Source organism: Megascapheus bottae, chromosome 7 (assembly GCF_031878675.1).
Source record: "Megascapheus bottae isolate mThoBot1 chromosome 7, mThoBot2.hap1, whole genome shotgun sequence".
Lineage (NCBI taxonomy): Eukaryota > Metazoa > Chordata > Mammalia > Rodentia > Geomyidae > Megascapheus > Megascapheus bottae.
In genome coordinates, this window is record NC_143515.1 from 83,459,027 (window position 1) to 83,480,357 (window position 21,331).

The following is a 21,331-nucleotide window of genomic DNA, read 5'->3' on the forward strand; positions in this document are numbered from 1 at the left end:
TATCGGTAAAACCACATGAAACTACCTTTAGGAGCAAATACTGGGCACACGGGTAAATTGATTCAGTCATCACTCATACAAGAGTGTATGTAGATGACTCCAACGTGGGCAAATGAACAACACTGGCTTCTCAATAAAAAACCAAGCCTGGTCCTGGGGCAGAAAATGTGCATTAGGTCCAAAGGCAGTGAGTCTGGGGAGGCTGCAGGCTTAGCTGGTAGCGTTTGCCCCAAGTCATCTTCTTCTTCCATCGGTGGGTTGAGAGTTGCAAACATTAGGGGCAGGGGAATGAATGGTACAAATTCTGCAAACATAAGACAATTCCCCAAAGTACTTTAAATAAACTGCACTTATGAATGAGGAGAAAGCATGTACCCCATGGTTTTCATGTCTGAGGTGACACTTTTTGTGTCCTCTTGTTTGATTTTAGTGGCGGTGCTGTCCAGAAATGCTGGGTGACCTGGTCCAGATGCTTTAGCTACCTGAGCTATCAAGTTTTATTTTCAGCTTGTAGCTCTGATGGTGTTCAGACTCAAAAAGAAGTGAAAATAACTCAGAGAAGCAAGCTTGCCCGGAATCCCCCACGTGGATGGGAAAATAAGGTGGAAGAACTTGTGCTTAGTCCACTACAGGCCACTGAAGCAGGATATTAATTGTGAAATATTTGGAAGAGGTGAGGGAGAGGAACATAATCTGGCCAGTCCATGCTAAGGAAAAGGGCTGCTTTTGGTTTGTTTGCTTTTGGGTTCTCTGGATACGCTAAGCACACAGCCTTGAGCACTCTGCTTGCAAAGCAAAGCAAAGAAGCACTCCAGCATCTTCACTGATGTTTAAACTAAAGTCAGAGATGGAATTCTTCAGGAACTGGGGGAAATAATCCATCAGTAAACTGGACCCTGCCTGACCGCCGCGGTCTGGTAAAGGGCTCTGGTTGCCCTCTTCCAACCCGATCCCACCGCCTCTTCTGTGAAGAACCCTTGGGGTATTCAGAGGGTCCTTACCGGAGGAGTGTGGAAAATGTAGACAGAGGAGCCTTTCAGCGCCAGGAACTTGGAAGAGAAGGACAGAGAGGCGTCTTCTCCCTGGAGCCTCTCATTTACCCACCCCATGTGCACGACCTGCAGAGGGAAACCCCTGGAAATTAAACACCAAGCCTTAACGATGGCCTGCTAGGAGGAGAATGCTTTTACCACGTGCGTCAGCATTAACTACAGGCATCAGACCACGATTTAAGTAGATAATGGAACTAGTAATGTCATTCGAGAACACAGTATGTGATTTAAAAACATATTAAGGAAAAATTCTTGCCATGCCTAAAATTTGAATGTGACATGCATTTTTATACTAAGCAACCATAGCAATTTCTCATTTGCAATTTCAGGGCAAAGTATTCATGCGACATATCCTCATCAAAAATATTTAGTCAAGCCAGAATTCCCAGCCCCATTGAGAATGTGAGACCCCTTCAGTTTTGGCCTAGGACTGGCAGGGTGTAGAGTCCTCCGGGCAGGAGCACAGAGCTCGGGGCTGGCTCTGGGCTGACTGGCAGAGATCACGCTAAGGCCGCGACTGCTGGCCTGGCCGTTTCCATCCCATGCCCAGTCAAACTTCCCGGAGAGGTCAAGAAGAGGGGAGAAGGGCTGAAAATACCACTTCTAGATGGGGACTGCCAAACTAAGGAACTGTACCCCACCAAGAGTTAACAATATGATGGTTTTGGTGTTGAATAAAAATAATCTACCTCATGAAAGGTTTTAGTTTCTTTTTAGTTTTCCCTAACTCTCCTGGAAAGGCAAAACTTTTTTCCTTAAAAACAGTATTTCTCATTAGTATAATTCATAGTACAAAGGCATTTGCTGTGGCAGTTCCACAGACGCTTGCAGTGTACTTTGAACAAGCCCAGCCCCTCTGTCAATCCCTTTACCCTCTGTTGTTGTACAGTGTTTGGTAGGTTTTTTCTACAGGTGTGTGTCTTGTGCTTTGATTGCTGTCAGCCCCAGCCATTCCTGTTTAACATTCTAGTTCTATCACCACCACCATCATCATCATCACCATCATCACCATCATCATCATCATCACATCATCATCACCATCATCATCATCATCATCATCATCACCATCATCACCATCATCATCACCATCACCATCATCATCATCACCATCACCATCATCATCATCACCACCATCATCATCATCATCACCATCATCATCATAATCATCACCACCATCATCATCATCATCATCACCATCATCATCATCATCATCACCATCATCCTCCTCCTCCTCATCATCCTCATCACCATCATCATCCTCATCACCATCATCATCATCATCATCATCATCATCACCATCATCATCATCATCATTACCATCACCACCATTGTCATCATCATCATCATCACCACCATCACCATCACCACCATTGTCATCATCATCATCATCATCACCATCACCACCACCATCACCACCATTGTCATCATCATCATCATCATCATCATCATCACCATCACCACCACCATCACCACCATTGTCATCATCATCATCATCATCACCATCATCATCATCATCATCATCATCATCACCATCACCACCATCATCATCATCACCATCATCATCATCATCATCACATCATCATCATCATCACCACCATCACCACCATCACCACCATTGTCATCATCATCATCATCATCACCATCATCACCATCACCACCATCATCGTCACCATCATCATCATCATCATCATCACCATCATCATCATCATCATCACCACCATTGTCATCATCATCATCATCATCATCATCATCACCATCATCACCATCATCACCATCATCCCCATCACCATCATCATCATCACATCATCATCACCATCATCATCATCATCATCACCATCATCATCATCATCATCACATCATCATCATCACCATCATCATCATCATCACCATCACCATCACCATCATCATCACATCATCATCATCATCACCATCACCACCATTTTCATCATCATCATCATCATCATCATCATCATCTTATATTCCTTAGTGAAAACATATTGTTTATTTTTATTTTTACATTGGCTTAACTCACTCAACATGATTTCCAAGTGCATTTATTTCCCTAGAAATGATATGATCTTGTTTTTCTTTATGGCTGAACAATGTATACAATTCTGTACGATACTGTATATTAATTTTTCTTTATTTATTGGTTGACTGTTAGGCACCTTGGGTAATTGCACAGCTTGGCCATGTGAACAGAGCTCGGGCAAACATGAGTGCACAGGTCTCTCTTCATGCCGTTTTACACCCTTTCTGACGTCTGTCCAGAAGTGGTCTGGCTGGGTCACAGGCGGGTCATTTTATTTGGTGTGCAATTTTTTAATATGATGAAATTCTACTTGTCAAATACTTACTTTTAGTTCCTGGGCAATTAGAATCCTATTAAAAAATAACTGTCTAAGTATACCCACATCCTCAAGAGTTTTCTTCGTATTTCCTGTGATAGTTTTGAAGTTTTCGACATTACATTAAGATTTTTTTAATCTATTTTAAATTGATTTTTGCGCACAGAGACGGGCACCTTGTCCTCTTCTGAGTGTAGGTGACTGGGTTCCCAGCGACACTGGTTGATGTCTGTCTTCTCTACAATGTATAGATTCAGCTCCTTTGTCAAAAATCAGATTGCTGTGGCTGTGTGAGTCTATCCTGAGTTTTCTATTCTATCTCCAGGGTCTTTTGTGGCAGGGCTCAGCAATAAACACAGCTTTTAATGTAACTCAAATATCTCATGACTCAGGGGTTTGTGTTTTTTTTCTGTGTATTTACTTGTATCCAAGAAGTTAAAAGCTGTATTAATGTGCAACATTGCATTATTTTGATTTAGGTGTAACTTTGAACACATTTGGACACATAGAACCTGAATTACTTATCTCACATGATAATGGTGAGAGTTTAATATGTGTGGTAGAATAATCTCTCAAAGATATCAGACAGGAGGGGACAAAGTGCGTATTGTTCAGATGACATTAATGTTCTGTAAAATCCACTAAAATGTAATTAGGCCTTGAATGTCTGTCCTATGGTGGTGAGGGTGACACATGGCTCTCGAATGTCAACAGGGCCCCATTGTGACAGCTCAGGTTCCAGTGCTTGGCTCTTCTTCCTCTTTTTTGACTGGATGCCAGCCAGCTCATTTTTCTCCTCACATCCAGTTCTACCAATTTAGCATTTTAATTCAACAGGAATTACAAATTGAGGACTGGTGACAAGTTGCTGCTCTGAGCAGAATGGTGATAAGTCAGACTGTTAATTACCTGAATCATCAATTAGATAGATGAGGACTTATTTAAAACATTCCATGTGGAATATAACTGTTCAGTTCAATTAGCAAAGAAATAAACCATTATTGGCAACATTGGTTGCCTTACGGATCTTTTTTCTGTGTAGAGTGCTGTTCATATATAATCTTAACGGAAAGCAATTTTACTAGCTATTAGCTCATGTTAATTACATGGAGGATTCATTGATAGACTTCTATATTCCAGTCAATGTCATGCCTACCACAACTCTTTTTTCCCCTTATACCATTCTCAACCAATTTTTGGCAGAATTTTCTTATATCCCACTAATCTACTTCAACCATTTCCTCCTTTTTCTTAACCTAAGACCCCACAGGCACCCACCCCACCACAGAGCCTGTTTCGCTTCTCTTCAGCTATTGACCAACAGCTTTTGATCAGGCTCTTTATGTTTTTCATATGTAGTTGCAATGTATTTCAAAATTATTCATCTTCCTCCTAAGTTGTCCTTCAGATGTATGTTCTGTTTATCCATACATAATCATGCAAAGGACATGTATATGTATATGTATGGACACACATATACCTTTCTTTTTACTGCATGTAGCTTCTGCACAAGTGAACACGTACGATACTTGTTTTCACTGCATGTAGCTTCTACACGAGTGAACATGTATGACACTTGTTTTACTGCATGTAGCTTCCACATGAGTGGTGGACATGTATGATACTTGTTTTGATCTGGTTCTGTCTTGTTCAAGACGATGGGCTTAATTTGCATTCATTTTCCTGATAACGGCACGATTTCTCAAGGCTGCACAGTATCTTATAGTACATTCTGTGCATGCAGCCCATGTACAGTGCCCATCAACCCCAAATCCGTGTGTATCCCTATGTGTTGGGCATCTTGGCTGATTCCTTCCTTCGGGCCTGTGAACACAGCTGCAGTAAACAGGGGTTCCGACGTCTTTCTGCTGTGTTGGCTTACTGTCCTTTGGCTGTGTGCACAATAGACATACGGGGGTTGTAAGACAGGTCTGTGGAGTTTCCTGCCTTGGGTGGCCTGGAACCACGACTTTCCTGATCTCAATCCAACCCACATAGATGAATTCAAATCCTGCAGCAAATTCAAAGTGATAGGGAAATTTAAAGTTTACAGAGACTCCAGACTTCCAGTATGACTTCCTTTCTGTGGAGAAGGAAAACCAGAAGGCTCCACTATTCACCGACGTCTTCAAATGGGACTAGAACCCAGGATTTAGTTGAGAAGGGCTGTACGCACTGATGCCACACAAGCAAGGCCACCTCATGGAATTTCACGGAGATGAAGCACAGGCCGGCGTAGCCACCATCTCACCCGAGTTCTGTCTGGATCCTGGCAGCCCAGCGTTTAGGAATAGTCCAGTGTCTTGAAGCTCTTCTTGTCAATGGGCTTTCCTTTGGTGACAAGGGAGTGGAAGCTCAAAGGGGAGAAAACAAGGTTTGATGCACAGGAGTACTTTCTCTGCAGGGACAAGTAATTCCAGTAAACTTGGAGAGTTCAGTGATTCTCAGTATCTCCAAGTCAAGTCCCGCCACCACAGTGCTTTCCAGCAGCCTGCTCTCCGCAGACAACCTTGCACCTTCCTGGACACTCACTGCCTGTGCCCTCACTCATCATGGCCTGGCGATGTTTGCAGCCTCCATGCTCTGATTCCTTCCAGGCCTGTGGGGAGCTGAGCTGAGGACCCTGAGAGGACCCGGGGCGCTTGCCGACCTGACTCACCACAGGCAGCATCTCAGGGTGCACCTATCGTGAGGCTAATGGTGCTCACCAGGCATGGAGCTTCCAATGGAAAACAATGTTCGGAGATGGTGGCCTCAGCTCAGGGATGCATCTCACCGCAGTGATGATATCAAGAGACGCTGCTTCATGTTGGAAGGCTCCCACACACGGGGTGTGCTTAGCAGGAATGTTTAGGAGAACTTCAGTGTGGACGCCAGCATGCGGACGAGAAGGTGGACTTTGTGTGTACAAATATAGAGTGATCACTGCGTCACTCAGAAGACATTTACGAAATAGTACCATAAAATGGCTAAGTAAGGGGCCGGGAGTTTGGCCTAGTGGTTAAAGTGCTTGCCTAGCATGCATGAAGACCCGGGTTCGATTCCTCGGTACCACATATACAGAAAAAGCCGGAAGTGGTGCTGAGGCTCAAGTGGTAGAGCTCTAGCCTTGAGAAAGTCCAAGGACAGTGCTCAGGCCCTGAGCTCAAGCCCAAGTCTGGCAAAAAAAAAAATGGCTAAGTAAGCTCTCATCAAGTTACATAGAAGACAGACAGTTGGTTAATTTGGAGAAATATTAAACATTTAATTCAGGACTTTTCTTTAAAGTGTTTCTTATCTAAGGTAAGAATATTGACTGGGGGTCTCCTTTAAGGCAGCCTGAATGCCTGGGCTGTTCAGGAGGCTGTGCATGGGCAGAGCATGTCTCTTTCAAGAACTCAGTCTGACATCCAGACATTGCTGCTGAGCTAGGCAAGAAGCTGACAGGCTTTATCTAACGCCGACAGAACACAACGTTCTGTCTCCCCGAGGCTCCCTCCCTCCCATGCCTGCTTCATCATGAACTACGAATGAAAATTCACATGATAGTTCCAACACTGTCACCCATAAAACCAGAACTTTTTTAGAAAGGTACTTGAGGGTCAGATACTAAAACAGTACTGCTACAGTGGATATGGCTGTCTGCACTGAGTTGGTAGTAAACAGTCATCCTCAGTGAGACAATCAGGATCATTAATTGAGGCTGGTGAGACAGAAGAGGGACTTACCAGAGCACCCGGCATGGGGACTGTGAGAGGAAAGTACCTGGGTGGGGCTGGGTGAACGTGAGAGGAAAGTACCCGGGTGGGGCTGGGTGAACCTGAGAGGAAAGTACCCGGGTGGGGCTGGGTGAACGTGAGAGGAAAGTACCCGGGTGGGGCTGGGTGAACCTGAGAGGAAAGTACCCGGGTGGGGCTGGGTGAACGTGAGAGGAAAGTACCCGGGTGGGGCTGGGTGAACGTGAGAGGAAAGTACCCGGGTGGGGCTGGGTGAACGTGAGAGGAAAGTACCCGGGTGGGGCTGGGTGACTGTGAGAGGAAAGTACCCGGGTGGGGCTGGGTGACTGTGAGAGGAAAGTACCCAGGTGGGGCTGGGTGAACGTGAGAGGAAAGTACCCGGGTGGGGCTGGGTGACTGTGAGAGGAAAGTACCCGGGTGGGGCTGGGTGACTGTGAGAGGAAAGTACCCGGGTGGGGCTGGGTGAACGTGAGAGGAAAGTACCCGGGTGGGGCTGGGTGAATGTGAGAGGAAAGTACCCGGGTGGGGCTGGGTGAATGTGAGAGGAAAGTACCCGGGTGGGGCTGGGTGACTGTGAGAGGAAAGTACCCGGGTGATGCTGGGTGAACGTGAGAGGAAAGTACCCAGGTGGGGCTGGGTGACTATGAGAGGAAAGCACCCGGGTGGGGCTGGGTGAATGTGAGAGGAAAGTACCCGGGTGGGGGGTGGGTGACAGGGTCACATTGCACCAACTCCTGTGGTCATAAGGACATCCTCCACAAGACAATCCTAAATTTTACAGGTGCGACTTTGTCACTGACCCCTTCAGCTTATACAACCAGGCATTCTTTGAATCGTGTTTTCTTATAAAATGTTGGCATCTGCTGACAGGAAAGTTGCTTGTGCAGTGCGACTGCTACAGGCAATGAGATTGTTCTCATATACTGCTATATAAAGGAATCATTTCAGCGTTAAGCTGCGGGCAGAGATTACCAAAGTAACTGTAGGATGTAATAGAGCATTCCTGTCAGAATGTCCGATTCACATTTCCAAGAAAGGCCGTGGATACTTTTGAAGATTTGTTACAGAATCTGATGGAACCCAGAGCTCCTACCTGGTCCGAAGGAGAGCAGCATTTATTTGCCATTTTCATCTGTAGAGAGAGAGTAGCAAAGGGTGAGTACAAGTATATTAGTGCCTTCAGTCTCTAGCCTGTCTAAAAATACCATTTTTCTTTCCTAAATCTCAGCATTTGATGAAAGTGTAGCCATGAGGCAAATATTTGAGGGATGTGTAGCCGTGATGCAACAAGTATTTGGAAACTGTGGTGCATTTGTTAAAAACGTGGAAGGCAGTCTTTGCTGTACATAATACAGGCAGTCAGTTACAAGGGGGAAAGCTCACACCGCATCTCCATTGAGTCTCTCCAAACCCGTGGGGGTCCGTGTTGTTTTCTAGGATGTTACCAGGGAGTTTATGCAGGTGCAGAACAGCACACAGATGACTGGAGTACCTGCTCTGCTCTGCTCTGCAGAGGGCTGGGAAACCATTGAAGCCAGGCCCTGGCTCATACCCTTTTATTCAAAGAATACTGACCTAGCATCACTGTTTGTTTTTAACTTCTATCCATCCAGATAGTTTTGGAATTCAAAGTGTCAAAAAACAAAACCTTAGGAACTTTCTTATATAATTTCAGGCAGAAAGGCTCTGAGGTCATCAGAATGAAATCTCTGGCAGGTGCTAGGACAGGCAGGGTCATGAGAGGCAGAGGGCAGCGGGCCCAGGCCAGGTCACTCCACTCCAGACCACAGACTGGGGTGTAAATACAGCAATCCAGCGTAAAGGAGCTCCGAGGTCCGAGGGCCGGGCTGAGCCTGGACTCTTGGGCCAGGCGCCAGTGCCGTTTGATGCCGGGCCAGGCCCCTGGTTGACTGTGGGAATGGCAGGCTTCTGAGATGGGCTTCTCTTTTCTCTTCCCCCGTCTACTCATTCTATTCTTTCCAAAGCTGCCTTGACTTTGAACATCAAACATGATACACAAGGACACAGATTTGTTTTCTTCTGGCCCAGCGGATTTCAGTGACAATGTGAGATATAATGTTTTTGGCTAAGAATGCTTTCTCATACATTTCCATATTGTAACAGTGTATGTGTATTAAATAGTGTGTGTGGGTGTGGTGAGGAGGGAAGGGGGCAGAGAGGAGAGAGCTCATGGGGAAATATCCACATTTGGTTTCTGGACATGTTTACATGATTTCAGCTTTAGCTGTGGTCAGACACACTGACGCACACGGCTCTGCGTTAGGGCCCTGCAACGCGGTTACATGCAGTAGTGTGCTGCCTTCGCGACTGTCTCTGGAGGAGTGGTGCTGGTCCCGGGGCGGTGCTCACATTGTGAAGGGCCAGACTGTTGATGTTGGCTGACACTGCACACAGCCAGTCCGCACATTCCTGGGCCGTGGAAAACTGAAGGACTCCAGTGCTGGCTCCGTCCAGCGCCACCACCTCAAAAGCACTCAACCTGTGGGAGGGAGAGAAGACCCCATTTAGGAGGCCATCGGCAGGGAGAAGGGGGAGGGAGGCTCTCCCTGCTGTCCGTAGCCGGTTGGTCACCGAGGACTCAGCTGACCCCTGCAATTCCTAGCCAGCAGCCTGGAGTACATTACAAAGGAGAAAGTGGACAATTCCTTCCCTCACAGGAGCTCCACGTAATCCAGTGGAAACATGGAAAGCAGCTCATGTGGGAAGAGAGGTTTGCTCCCAGAGAAAGCTCCTGTAGCTACTATGTCTAACCCTCCAATGCCGGAATGATTCGGAAGGCCCCTTACACTAGATATGCTGGCTGACCCGGGCAGGTGAACTCCTGCCTCAGATGTCAGCAACAGCACCCACCAGCCTTGCCAAGGCCCAGCGCGGCAGGGCGCGACCCGGGCCGGGAGCACAGACACCGGGTTGTCGCCCTCCAGGCTGCCGTCCACACACCATGCTTCTTGTCACCATATATCCCAAACTTGTAGCTGATCTTTAAGATATTGCAGTTCTTTGGCTTAACTATGGGCCTGTTTTTCTGGCAAATTCATTAATAATAGACAAGTGAGTTACGCCGGTATTTCTCCTCTATCATGTAGATTTTCAAAGACCAAGTATAAAAAAAGAATTCTATTTAAATTTCTATGTACTTTTCAAGAAAATAATGCAGATCAATTCATGTAACCTGTTTCCCTGTTGACTTCAGCAACGAGTTGAAAGACAACAAAATCTCACAAAAACCAAACAAAATTTGAAAACCCAGATCCACAGTGAATTGTATTTTAATAAGTCTTCTGAAATGAAGTTCATCACAAGTTTGCCAATCAAGATAGGAAACAGAAAGGAAAGGGAAAACAGAGAGATCAGAGAACTGCCCTGCACGTCTCTGGGTCATCCATAAGACCAGTTTTCTGTGACTCCAGTCTTTCTTTCTAAAGCAGATATTTTGACTCCAGCTTAATTAGCATTTCTCGAATTAGAATGTAAGGTTTAATTACTTCTAGCTAATATTTCTTACTAGTAGAATATCTAACATGATAAATGTGGTATTTTGAATACTGGATGGTTTGTAAGAGGAGAAAGTTGAGAATAGAATTAACCTTTGGGGGGCGGGGGTCATGGGGCTTGGACTCTGCTTAGGTGCTGTCCCTGAGCTCTTCAGCTCAAGGCTACCACCCTACCCTTGAGCCAAGCCTTACTTCCCGTTTTCTGGAGGTTAACTGGAGATAAGAGTCTCAGGTCATTTTTGTGCCTAGGCTGGCTTTGAACCTTGATCCTTAGATCTCAGTCTCCTGAGTAGCTAGAATTACAGGTGTGAGCCACAGCATGCACCCTGCTAGAATTAATCTTTCACAGAATTTCTTCCTGGACAAAAGCCACTCATCTCTAAAACCTGGAGCCCCAAGGTACATGGTTTCCCTGTGTGATTGCCTTAGACCCTTCATGTGCTGCTTTGATCCACTGATTCTTTTTTTTTTTTCTGTTCTGCATTGCATTTATTAGCAACCTACTCTAGTGTGTATGTAGGATACAACAAGGATGTAGAGCTCATTAAAGTGTAAGTAAAGGGGCTTCAAGCAAAGAAATGGCCTGGTCTGAAACATCTCATCATTACCATCGATACAGTAAATTAAATGAGCCCTGAGAAATGAGAGAGAAGTCTCGAAAGAAAGGAGCAAGGAGAAAAAAACAACCATTAACCATGAAGGTCTGACTTCTTGTCAGAAACCATGGAGGTCAGAGACAGCGGGCAATGTGTTCACAGTGCTCAAAGCTAAACTACGCCCAGATCCCCAACCTTCCCACTTCCCTTAAAGCTACTCCTTGAAACAAGGGTGAAATACTGACATTCTCGGGGAGAAGAAGGGACTCCATCAGCAGGAGAGACCTACAAGCCGTTACAGAAATGCTTTAGGCCGAGGGTGACTCCACTGCAACTGGAGCAGGTGAAAATCCCAGGCCACCAGCGACAGTGAGGGAGTAATGAGGAAAGGCAGAATCACCACACATGCTCTCCTGTCGTGCCTCAAAGAGGCTCAGGAGCAACTGTTCACATAACGCGCACATGACATAGTCTGGCCCTGAAAGATAGAGAGATCTATGCAGAATGTGTTTGTCCCGAGCAAGGCAATGGGTCAAGCCACAATGGGCCAGTGCAGCAACGAGGCATGGAAAGGCGACACATGCTGCTGTTCTGGTAGGTTGAAGAGTGGGGCGTGCAACGGGCCTAGCAGTAGCTCTATAGGAAGGGAGGGAGAAGAAAGCTCCCCTGGAGGAAAGTCCACAGGCTGTGGCAAGGAAGTTGCTGTAAATACGAAGCCGATTTCGGTACTAGAGAAAGTTTTGCTAAACCCAGGGGCAACCATGCATGATGTCATACACACATTCACACACATCGAATATCAAAACACCATGTATATCCACTGATGTGTTTATATCCTCTATATACACATATAATCACTCACATCTTTGCATTCTTTATTACAAAATAAAGCATTCATTTTAATGCCCTTCTTACAAATCTTATTTAGGATGACAATTTGAAATACTGGTGAAACCATGAAATAGACATTGCCGTCCAGTTTCCCAGGGCAGAGCAACAGCTCAGCTACCACCCCACTCGTCAGAGCAGGGTGAGGTGAACAGGGCTGAGCCCAGGTGACCTGGAAGGATGCCTGGGAGGGAGTGGAAGGAGGGAGTGGAAGGAGGGGGAGGGCTGGGCTGGAGTGGAAGTGGGGAGGGCTGATCTGGAGTGGAAGGAGGGAGGGCTGGGCTGGAGTGGAAGTGGGGAGGGCTGATCTGGAGTGGAAGGAGAGAGGGCTGGGCTGGAGTGGAAGTGGGGAGGGCTGATCTGGAGTGGAAGGAGGGAGGGCTGGGATGGAGTGGAAGTGGGGAGGGCTGATCTGGAGTGGAAGGAGGGAGGGCTGGGATGGAGTGGAAGTGGGGAGGGCTGATCTGGAGTGGAAGGAGGGAGGGCTGGGATGGAGTGGAAGGAGGGAGGGCTGGGATGGAGTGGAAGTGGGGAGGGCTGGGCTGGAGTGCAATGGTGCCAAAGAAACTGGGAAGTTAGGAAGGGGAGGGGACAGAAGGCCTAAGGCTCTTCAGATAGAGGAATGAAGGGGTGACAGAAGTGCTGTCACCATGCAGATACACACAGAATAGAGGCTGGCTCTCAGAGGCAGGAGGGGGGAGGGGAGGCAGGTCCCACAATGTCTCCTCTCATGGCACACACCCAGGGAAGCTGTGGTCAGCAACACCTGCTGCTTTCCACAAGGGTAGGACACAAAAGGCCCTTGACAATCTACATTTACCACGGGTGGCTTTTTTTTACTCTGGGCATTAGTTCTTTGTTTGGGGCATTAACACTTAAACGTATCACTATCATCAACAGAGAAACAAACCAAATTATTTAGCTCAGTCATTTTGGCTTGTGGTATATCTTTGCGAAGTGCGTCCATCTGCTGATGATTTCCATGACAACTGCTAGGGAGTTTGTCTGGCTTTTACAGACGACTTCTAAGGCAAGGCGAGCTCATCCAAAGCGAAGCAGGGCTTGAATGTATGCAATGAGATGGGATTTCACTGCTATTTTCAGAAGGAGGACAGATGAGGGACAAATGAGCTCCCTCTTTCTTCTTTCTTTCTCCCACTTCTCTGCACAAAGTAGAAAAGGACATAAGTCATTTCTTAGGGCTGGAAAAAAAATGCCATCAGAGGGGTCTTCTAGCCAGGTACCAGTGGCTCACGCCTGTAACCGTAGCTACTCAGGAGGCTGAGATCTGAGGGTCATGGTTCGAAGCCAGCCTGGGCAGAAGAGTCCCCATGAGAAGTTATCTCCCATTAACTGTTCAAAAACCAGAAGTGGCTCTGTGGTTCAAGTCCTGGAGAACTAGCCTTGAGCACAAAGAGGCTCAGGGACAGTGCCCAGGCCCTGAGTTCAAGCCCCACAACTGATTTGTTTTAAAGGAGGGTCTTCTAAGTGGCAGAACAGAAATGGTACCTGGTACAGAGTTTGGGAATGCAGAGTGGGGGTCAGGATGTGGGCTCTAGACCCACTTCTCCTTCCTGGAGAAGAGTCACTAAGTCAGAGCCCCATTCTCTTGAGGCTAAGATCCCAAACTGCTGTGGGGGCTCAATGTAGTTCACAGTGCCTTACATTTGTAGTTGCTTTGTACACTGCTATTATAAACCCATCTTGGGAGCAGGGAAATGTTAGTTATGTCTCTAGCTGCCATAGCTCAGTAAGTCCAGACAGCAGCCAAGGGGCTCTCCTTGAAAGGCCGGGCAGAGCCTAGAGAAAGCAAGTCAAATCCACAGCCAGCAGCCCAGGACTCTTCACAGCAGGGCCAGCTCTGCTCTGCTCTGTCTCTGCTCAGGTTCCTTTAATGCCTCCTCTCTGTTAAAAGCATATGGATCACGCTTGCTACTAAGGATGTTCTGTCTACGGATCTCAGGACACGCAGTATGCACGGGCCTGTCTACGGATCTCAGGACACGCAGTATGCACGGGCCTGTCTACGGATCTCAGGACACACAGTATGCACAGGCCTGTCTATGGATCTCAGGACACACGGTATGCACGCTGCCTGAGACTGAAAGGATAGAAGATATTCTAGGAGAGTGGTAACCAAAGGATAGCACAGTCCTTTTGTTAGCTCAAACAAAGCAGACTTTAGTCAAACATCCCAAAAGGAGACAAAACAGGTCATTATATAACAAGGAAGGAGCCAAGTCATCAGGAGTAAATAAAATTAAATATATATGCACTCAAGAAAGAACCTAAATGCAGAATCAAGATTTTTGCTCCCATATCAAGATTTTTAAACCATTTGACTAGGCTGGGAAAGCTGGTGCATCTCTGTGGTCACAGCAGGATCACATCTTTGAGGTCAACCTGAAGAAAGATCCCGTCTCCAAAAACCAAACTGAACACAGGGTCAGAACAGGTTCTGCCTTCCATGGGCTAGACACTGCCCCTTCTCCCTCTGTCTTGAAGTGTGGCTGCAGACAGGTATGGGTTGGGTGAAACAAAGAGCAAGTTGTCACACTGTTCTGGCCATCACAAGTGTTTTATGAACCAAGCTCAAGTCTCTAAACATTTTGCTTTCTGCCTCTTTCTGTGGATATTGCCCTCTTGCTTAAAGTTACGGGGAAACAACATCAGCAAAGTGAATATGGCCTCTCTGCCTTTAGGAAACAGAGTGCCCTTTGGTTTGGAAGAGCAGCAGCCTTTCCTTCTGGGGTGGGGGTGCAGGTCAGTTAGCTTCTGCAACACAGAAAGGGAAGGACACAGGCAAGTCTCTGCTGACTGCCACGCTGTGGGTTTCTGCCTCATTCCCGTAAACCGGGGTGGTGGGTCTCTAGATGGAGCCCAGCACACGGAGGATGTGAAACGTGCATGTAGTACGTTGAAGGCGCTGGCGGCCCTTCCAGCAGGAGAGAGCCTGCTTCTGTGCGCGTGGCTAAATCTCTGGGGCATTCTAGACCAGATGGGGCTGTTGGTGCTTGCTGAAGGCCAGTGGCTGTTTTTCCAAGAACTTATTTATAAATACCGTAATAGACAAATGGCAGACAGTGTTCTATTTCCTTGTCAAGACGGATAATGTGCCCAAGTCTCAAGTCAGTTCTTAAGTGAACCAAAGCAAGTCAAAGGAATAAACTGTAAGAAAGTCACACAGACGCACCCATAGACACATACATGCCCCTCGCACACAACGCACGTCACCACACGTGTGCGTGTGTGCGCACACACGTCTCAGGGGGGGGGATGCACATGGTGAAAGCAGCCCTCCCAGTGTCTTCTTGTTTGTGTTTGCGCCTCTCTACCACCCCGGCTTTCCACCTCTCAAGCTCTGCACACTAATCTCCTCAGGGACGGCCTTGCTGCAGTGCTCTGCCCTCATGTCAGTCCTTTCTTCATGGGTGCTGATGGTGAGAGTCCTGCAGGGAACCAGCCGATGTTCAGTCTCTCCATGTCCCTCCCACGTCTTTCCTCATTTTGCCTTCCTCAAAAGCAAAGCCAGGGGGTACCTTGTTTGCACCTAAGACCAGTGAAGAAGGCTTATGGATTTCCAGTGTCTGTCCACACACCACATTCGTGACCATATAGCACAACCCCATGTCATAAACACTACAACCACACATTCCACCACACGTCACAAATACTACAGCAGACACACACAATCCAGAAATAACACCAACACTACAACCACAATGATAACCACACATACCACCACCACACGTCACAAATACTTCAGTAGACACACACAATCCAGAAATAACAGCAACACTACAACCACAATGATAACCACACATACCACCACACGTCACAAATACTACAGACACACACAATCCAGAAATAACACCAACACTACAACCACAATGACAACCACACATAGCACCACACGTCACAAATACTACAGCAGACACACACAATCCAGAAATAACACCAACACTACAACCACAATGATAACCACACATACCACCACACGTCACAAATACTACAGCAGACACACACAATCCAGAAAAAACACCAACACTACAACCACAATGATAACCACACATACCACCACACGTCACAAATACTACAGCAGACACACACAATCCAGAAATAACACCAACACTACAACCACAATGATAACCACACATACCACCACACGTCATAAATACTACAGCAGACACACACAATCCAGAAATAACACCAACACTACAACCACAATGATAACCACACATAGCACCACACGTCACAAATACTACAGCAGACACACACAATCCAGAAATAACACCAACACTACAACCACAATGATAACCACACATACCACCACACGTCACAAATACTACAGCAGACACACACAATCCAGAAATAACACCAACACTACAACCACACACGATAGCCACACATACCACCACATGTCACAAATACTACAGCAGACACACACAATCCAGAAATAACACCAACACTACAACCACACACGATAGCCACACATACCACCACACGTCACAAATACTACAGACACACACAATCCAGAAATAACACCAACACTACAACCACAATGATAACCACACATACCACCACACGTCACAAATACTACAGCAGAAACACACAATCTAGAAATAACACCAACACTACAACCACAATGATAACCACACATACCACCACACGTCACAAATACTACAGCAGACACACACAATCCAGAAATAACACCAACACTACAACCACAATGATAACCACACATAGCACCACACGTCACAAATACTACAGACACACACACACACACACACACAGACTACAACCGCAACCACATACCAGGCATAACACAAACACTACAACCATACATTACAAGCACACACTCCTACCACATAGCACAAACACACAAACCACACCTGATACCCATTCCAGCACGCTGCATGAAGTCTCCATCTACAAGTGACAACACCTTTCCTGTGTGGACAGAAGCTGCAGGCAGGTGTCATTCCCACTTCTGCCTTCAACCTGCAGAAAGAGCACTGAGCAGTTGCTTCTGGCTCTCTGAGGGAGTCACCCAGGACACTGACCCACCGCTCACATCAAAACAGCTCTGGAAAGAGAATACTTTTCAGGTACTTCCCATGATTACTTGGCTGACAAAACCCACAGACGAGGGGAGTTGGGTGAATGCAGGAAAGAAAGTCCACTGAGTTTACAGGGCTTTTCTGTAATTCTTTGCCATTTAGGTACGATTCAGTCTGTTCATTTTGGGCCTAATTCTGTTACCATTTAGAACTGAAAACCCGATTTCTCCTTGCAGTGACAATGGTCATGAGACACCACAGAGCATTGTGCATCAGCATCTCTGATGGCTACAGTCCTCCCCCCCGTTCCTCACCTTCCCCTGAGCCCCCGCGCGGTAGAGCAGCCATCACTGCTCACAGCACCCGCGGTCGGCAGCAGCCTTTGGGCCACCAGGTCCAGCACAGACGCAGCTGCCCCTTCCCGGTTCTGAAGGTCACACACCTGAGCTTTTCGGTGCCAGCTCTGTATCTGGAGACCCGAGCCATGGACAGAGGCACCGACAAGGTGTCCAGCCAGTGCTTCTCAAATTTTGGTTCATTAGCTATGGGCGAGGAAGGCGACGGTGGAGCCTGCAAAAAACAAGTGAGAATCAGTCAAGACAGAATCATCAGAAAGGCTGTGCCCAGGGCCTGTGGAGGAGGCAGCCTGTCTCATCTAAGTGAAGTGTTTTCTGTGGACAAAACCATTAAAACATCCTCTCAGGCATCCACAAAGACAAAGCATTCGCTTCCTTGAATGTAAAAGAACTTCAGCACGCTGGAAGAATCTAAAGGGAAGGACGCTGAACAGCCAGCATCCCATGAAGAGCCAGGAGGAGACAGGACAAGCCACACGCCTGTCTCCATGACACCATGTGACATGCTGACAACTCCCTTGTTAGCTGTCACTTTCCAGGACAGACCGTCCATCCACTCCCAGCCACAACGGTCAGAATCTGGGCTATCGACAGAGGACACGTGATTTCTCTCCTTTGTGGAAGTTAGATCTAAATTATAGGTACGTAAGCATATACTGACAAGTGCATACATATACACACTAACTCAAGTGTGGTAAAACTCTGAACAACTAATTAGTCTAACAAAATTAGTCCCAGGAAGCTGGAACACGTGTGGCAGGGTCAAGGACAACAAGGGAAGTGAGTGGAAGAAGGGTGGAGAGCAAATGGAGACATACCATCAGTGGACACTGTAAAACTGAACCGGAGTGAGGGGTGAGATGGAGAACAGGGGTGAGCTTGGTGAAGATGCACTGCTCGTATTGAATCGAAACCTCTTTGTGTAACTGTGCCTGTGGCTGTCTTTAGAGGCCTGGCTCTCCACAGAGGAAACACTGCCTCCTCCACGCCTCCCAGGACCCTGGATGCCTTCCTCTCCCAAGCTGTGATTCCCCATTCTTGTAACACTCAGACACCTGGCACTGGCTCCCACTGCCCTGGCTGTGGACACACACAGGGTGTCAGGAATCCTTTTGCAGACACCGTGTTTCAGTTCACACAGGCCTCCAAACTCTCAGCTCCTTCCAATTCTGCACAGACCTCTGGGGCTTTCAGGTCAAGCCATCAGCTCTGTGAGTGGGGCATTTGGGGAGGGGCGGGAAAGAGAGCCCATGTCTCACAAAGCAGACAAAAGCCTGGGCAACTTCAGGCTCACTGTGCTCCAGGTGCCTCGGCATTGCTATTCACTGCATAGGAGGACTACATCCAAGAATGGCGATTACTGCTACAGGTTACCTGCCCTTGGTGAGGGGCACAGCAACCTGCCAGGGGTGAAGGGCTAAGCCCTTTTCTAAATGAGGACACAGGGCCTGTTCTACATGAGGACACAGCCCTGCTCAAGATGAGGACACAGCCCTGCTCTAGATGAGGACACAGCCCTGCTATAGATGAGGACACAGCCCTCCTCTAGATGAGCACACAGCCCTGCTCTAGATGAGGACACAGCCCTGCTCTAGATGAGGACACAGCTCTGCTCTACATGAGGAAACAGCCCTGCTCTAGATGAGGACACAGCCCTGCTCTAGATGACGACACAGCCCTGCTCTAGATGAGCACACAGCCCTGCTCTAGATGAGCACACAGCCCTGCTCTAGATGAGGACACAGCTCTGCTCTAGATGAGGACACAGCCCTGCTCTAGGTGAGGACACAGCCCTGCTCTAGATGAGCACAGAGCCCTGCTCTAGATGAGGACACAGCCCTGCTCTAGATGAGGACACAGCCCTCCTCTAGATGAGGACACAGCTCTGCTCTAGATGAGGACACAGCCCTGCTCTAGATGAGGACACAGCCATGCTCTAGATGAGGACACAGCCCTGCTCTAGATGAGGACACAGCCATGCTCTAGATGAGAACACAGCCCTGCTCTAGATGAGGAAACAGCCCTGCTCTAGATGAGGACACAGCTCTGCTCTAGATGAGGACACAGCCCTGCTCTAGATGAGGACACAGCTCTGCTCTAGATGAGGACACAGCCCTGCTCTAGATGAGGACACAGCTCTGTTCTAGATGAGAACACAGCCCTGCTCTAGATGGGGACACAGCCCTGCTCTAGATGAGGACACAGCCCTGCTCTAGATGAGGACACAGGGCCCTGCTCTAGATGAGGACACAGCCCTGCTCTAGATGAGGACACAGCCATCCTCTACATGAGGACACAGCCCTCCTCTAGATGAGGACACAGCCCTGCTCTAGATGAGGACACAGCCCTGCTCTAGATGAGGACACAGCCCTGCTCTAGATGGGAACACAGCCCTGCTCTAGGTGAGGACACAGCCCTGCTCTAGGTGAGGACACAGCCCTGCTCTAGGTGAGGACACAGCCCTGCTCTAGATGAGGACACAGCTCTGTTCTAGATGAGGACACAGCCCTGCTCTAGATGAGGACACAGCCATGCTCTAGATGAGGACACAGCTCTGTTCTAGATGAGGACACAGCCCTGCTCTAGATGAGGACACAGCCCTACTCTAGATGAGGACACAGGGCCCTGCTCTAGATGAGGACACAGCCCTCCTCTAGATGAGGACATAGCCCTGCTCTCAATGAGGACACAGCTCTGCTCTAGATGAGGAAACAGCCCTGCTCTAGATGAGGACACAGCCCTGCTCTTGATGGGGACAGAGCCCTGCTCTAGATGAGGACACAGCCCTGCTCTAGATGAGGACACAGCCCTGCTCTAGATGAGGACACAGGGCCCTGCTCTAGATGGGGACACAGCTCTGCTCTAGATGAGGACACAGCCCTGCTCTAGATGAGGACACAGCCCTGCTCTAGATGAGGACACAGCTCTGTTCTAGATGAGGACACAGGCCCCTCCTCTAGATGAGGACACAGCCCTGCTCTAGATGAGGACACAGCTCTGCTCTAGATGAGTACATAGCCCTGCTCTAGATGAGGACACAGCCCTGCTCTAGATGAGCACACAGCTCTGCTCTAGATGAGGACACAGCCCTGCTCTAGATGAGGACACAGCCCTGCTGTAGATGAGGTCACAGGGCCCTGCTCTAGATGAGCACACAGCCCTGCTCTAGATGAGGACACAGCCCTTCTCTAGATGAGCACACAGCCCTGCTCTAGATGAGCACACAGCCCTGCTCTAGATGAGGACACAGCCCTGCTCAAGATGAGGACACAGCCCTCCTCTAGATGAGGACACAGCCCTGCTCTAGATGAGGACACAGCCCTGCTCTAGATGGGGACACAGCCCTGCTCTAGATGGGGACACAGCCCTGCTCTAGGTGAGGACACAGCCCTGCTCTAGATGAGGACACAGCCCTGCTCTAGATGAGGACACAGCCCTGCTCTAGATGAGGACACAGCCCAGCTCTAGATGGGGACACAGCCCTGCTCTAGGTGAGGACACAGCCCTGCTCTAGGTGAGGACACACTCCTGCTCTAGATGAGGACACAGCCCTGCTCTAGATGAGGACACAGCTCTGCTCTAGATGAGGACACAGCCCTGCTCTAGATGAGGACACAACCCTGCTCTAGATGGGGACACAGCCCTGCTCTAGATGAGGACACAGCCCTGCTCTAGATGAGGACACAGGGCCCTGCTCTAGATGAGGACACAGCCCTGCTCTAGATGAGGACACAGCCATCCTCTACATGAGGACACAGCCCTCCTCTAGATGAGGACACAGCCCTGCTCTAGATGAGGAC

At 48.0% G+C, this 21,331-nt stretch overlaps 1 protein-coding gene across 1 annotated transcript in view; it reads right to left on the reverse strand.

The window, feature by feature from the left end:
* The window catches only part of Sntg2 (syntrophin gamma 2), a 139,159-nt gene that overhangs the window by 20,016 nt on the left and 97,812 nt on the right, over positions 1-21,331 (reverse strand). The window contains 5 exon segments of the mRNA XM_090336226.1: positions 1,002-1,118; positions 8,210-8,248; positions 9,487-9,610; positions 11,431-11,434; positions 17,616-17,745. Of these exon segments, the coding sequence (XP_090192352.1) occupies positions 1,002-1,118; positions 8,210-8,248; positions 9,487-9,610; positions 11,431-11,434; positions 17,616-17,745 (414 nt within the window).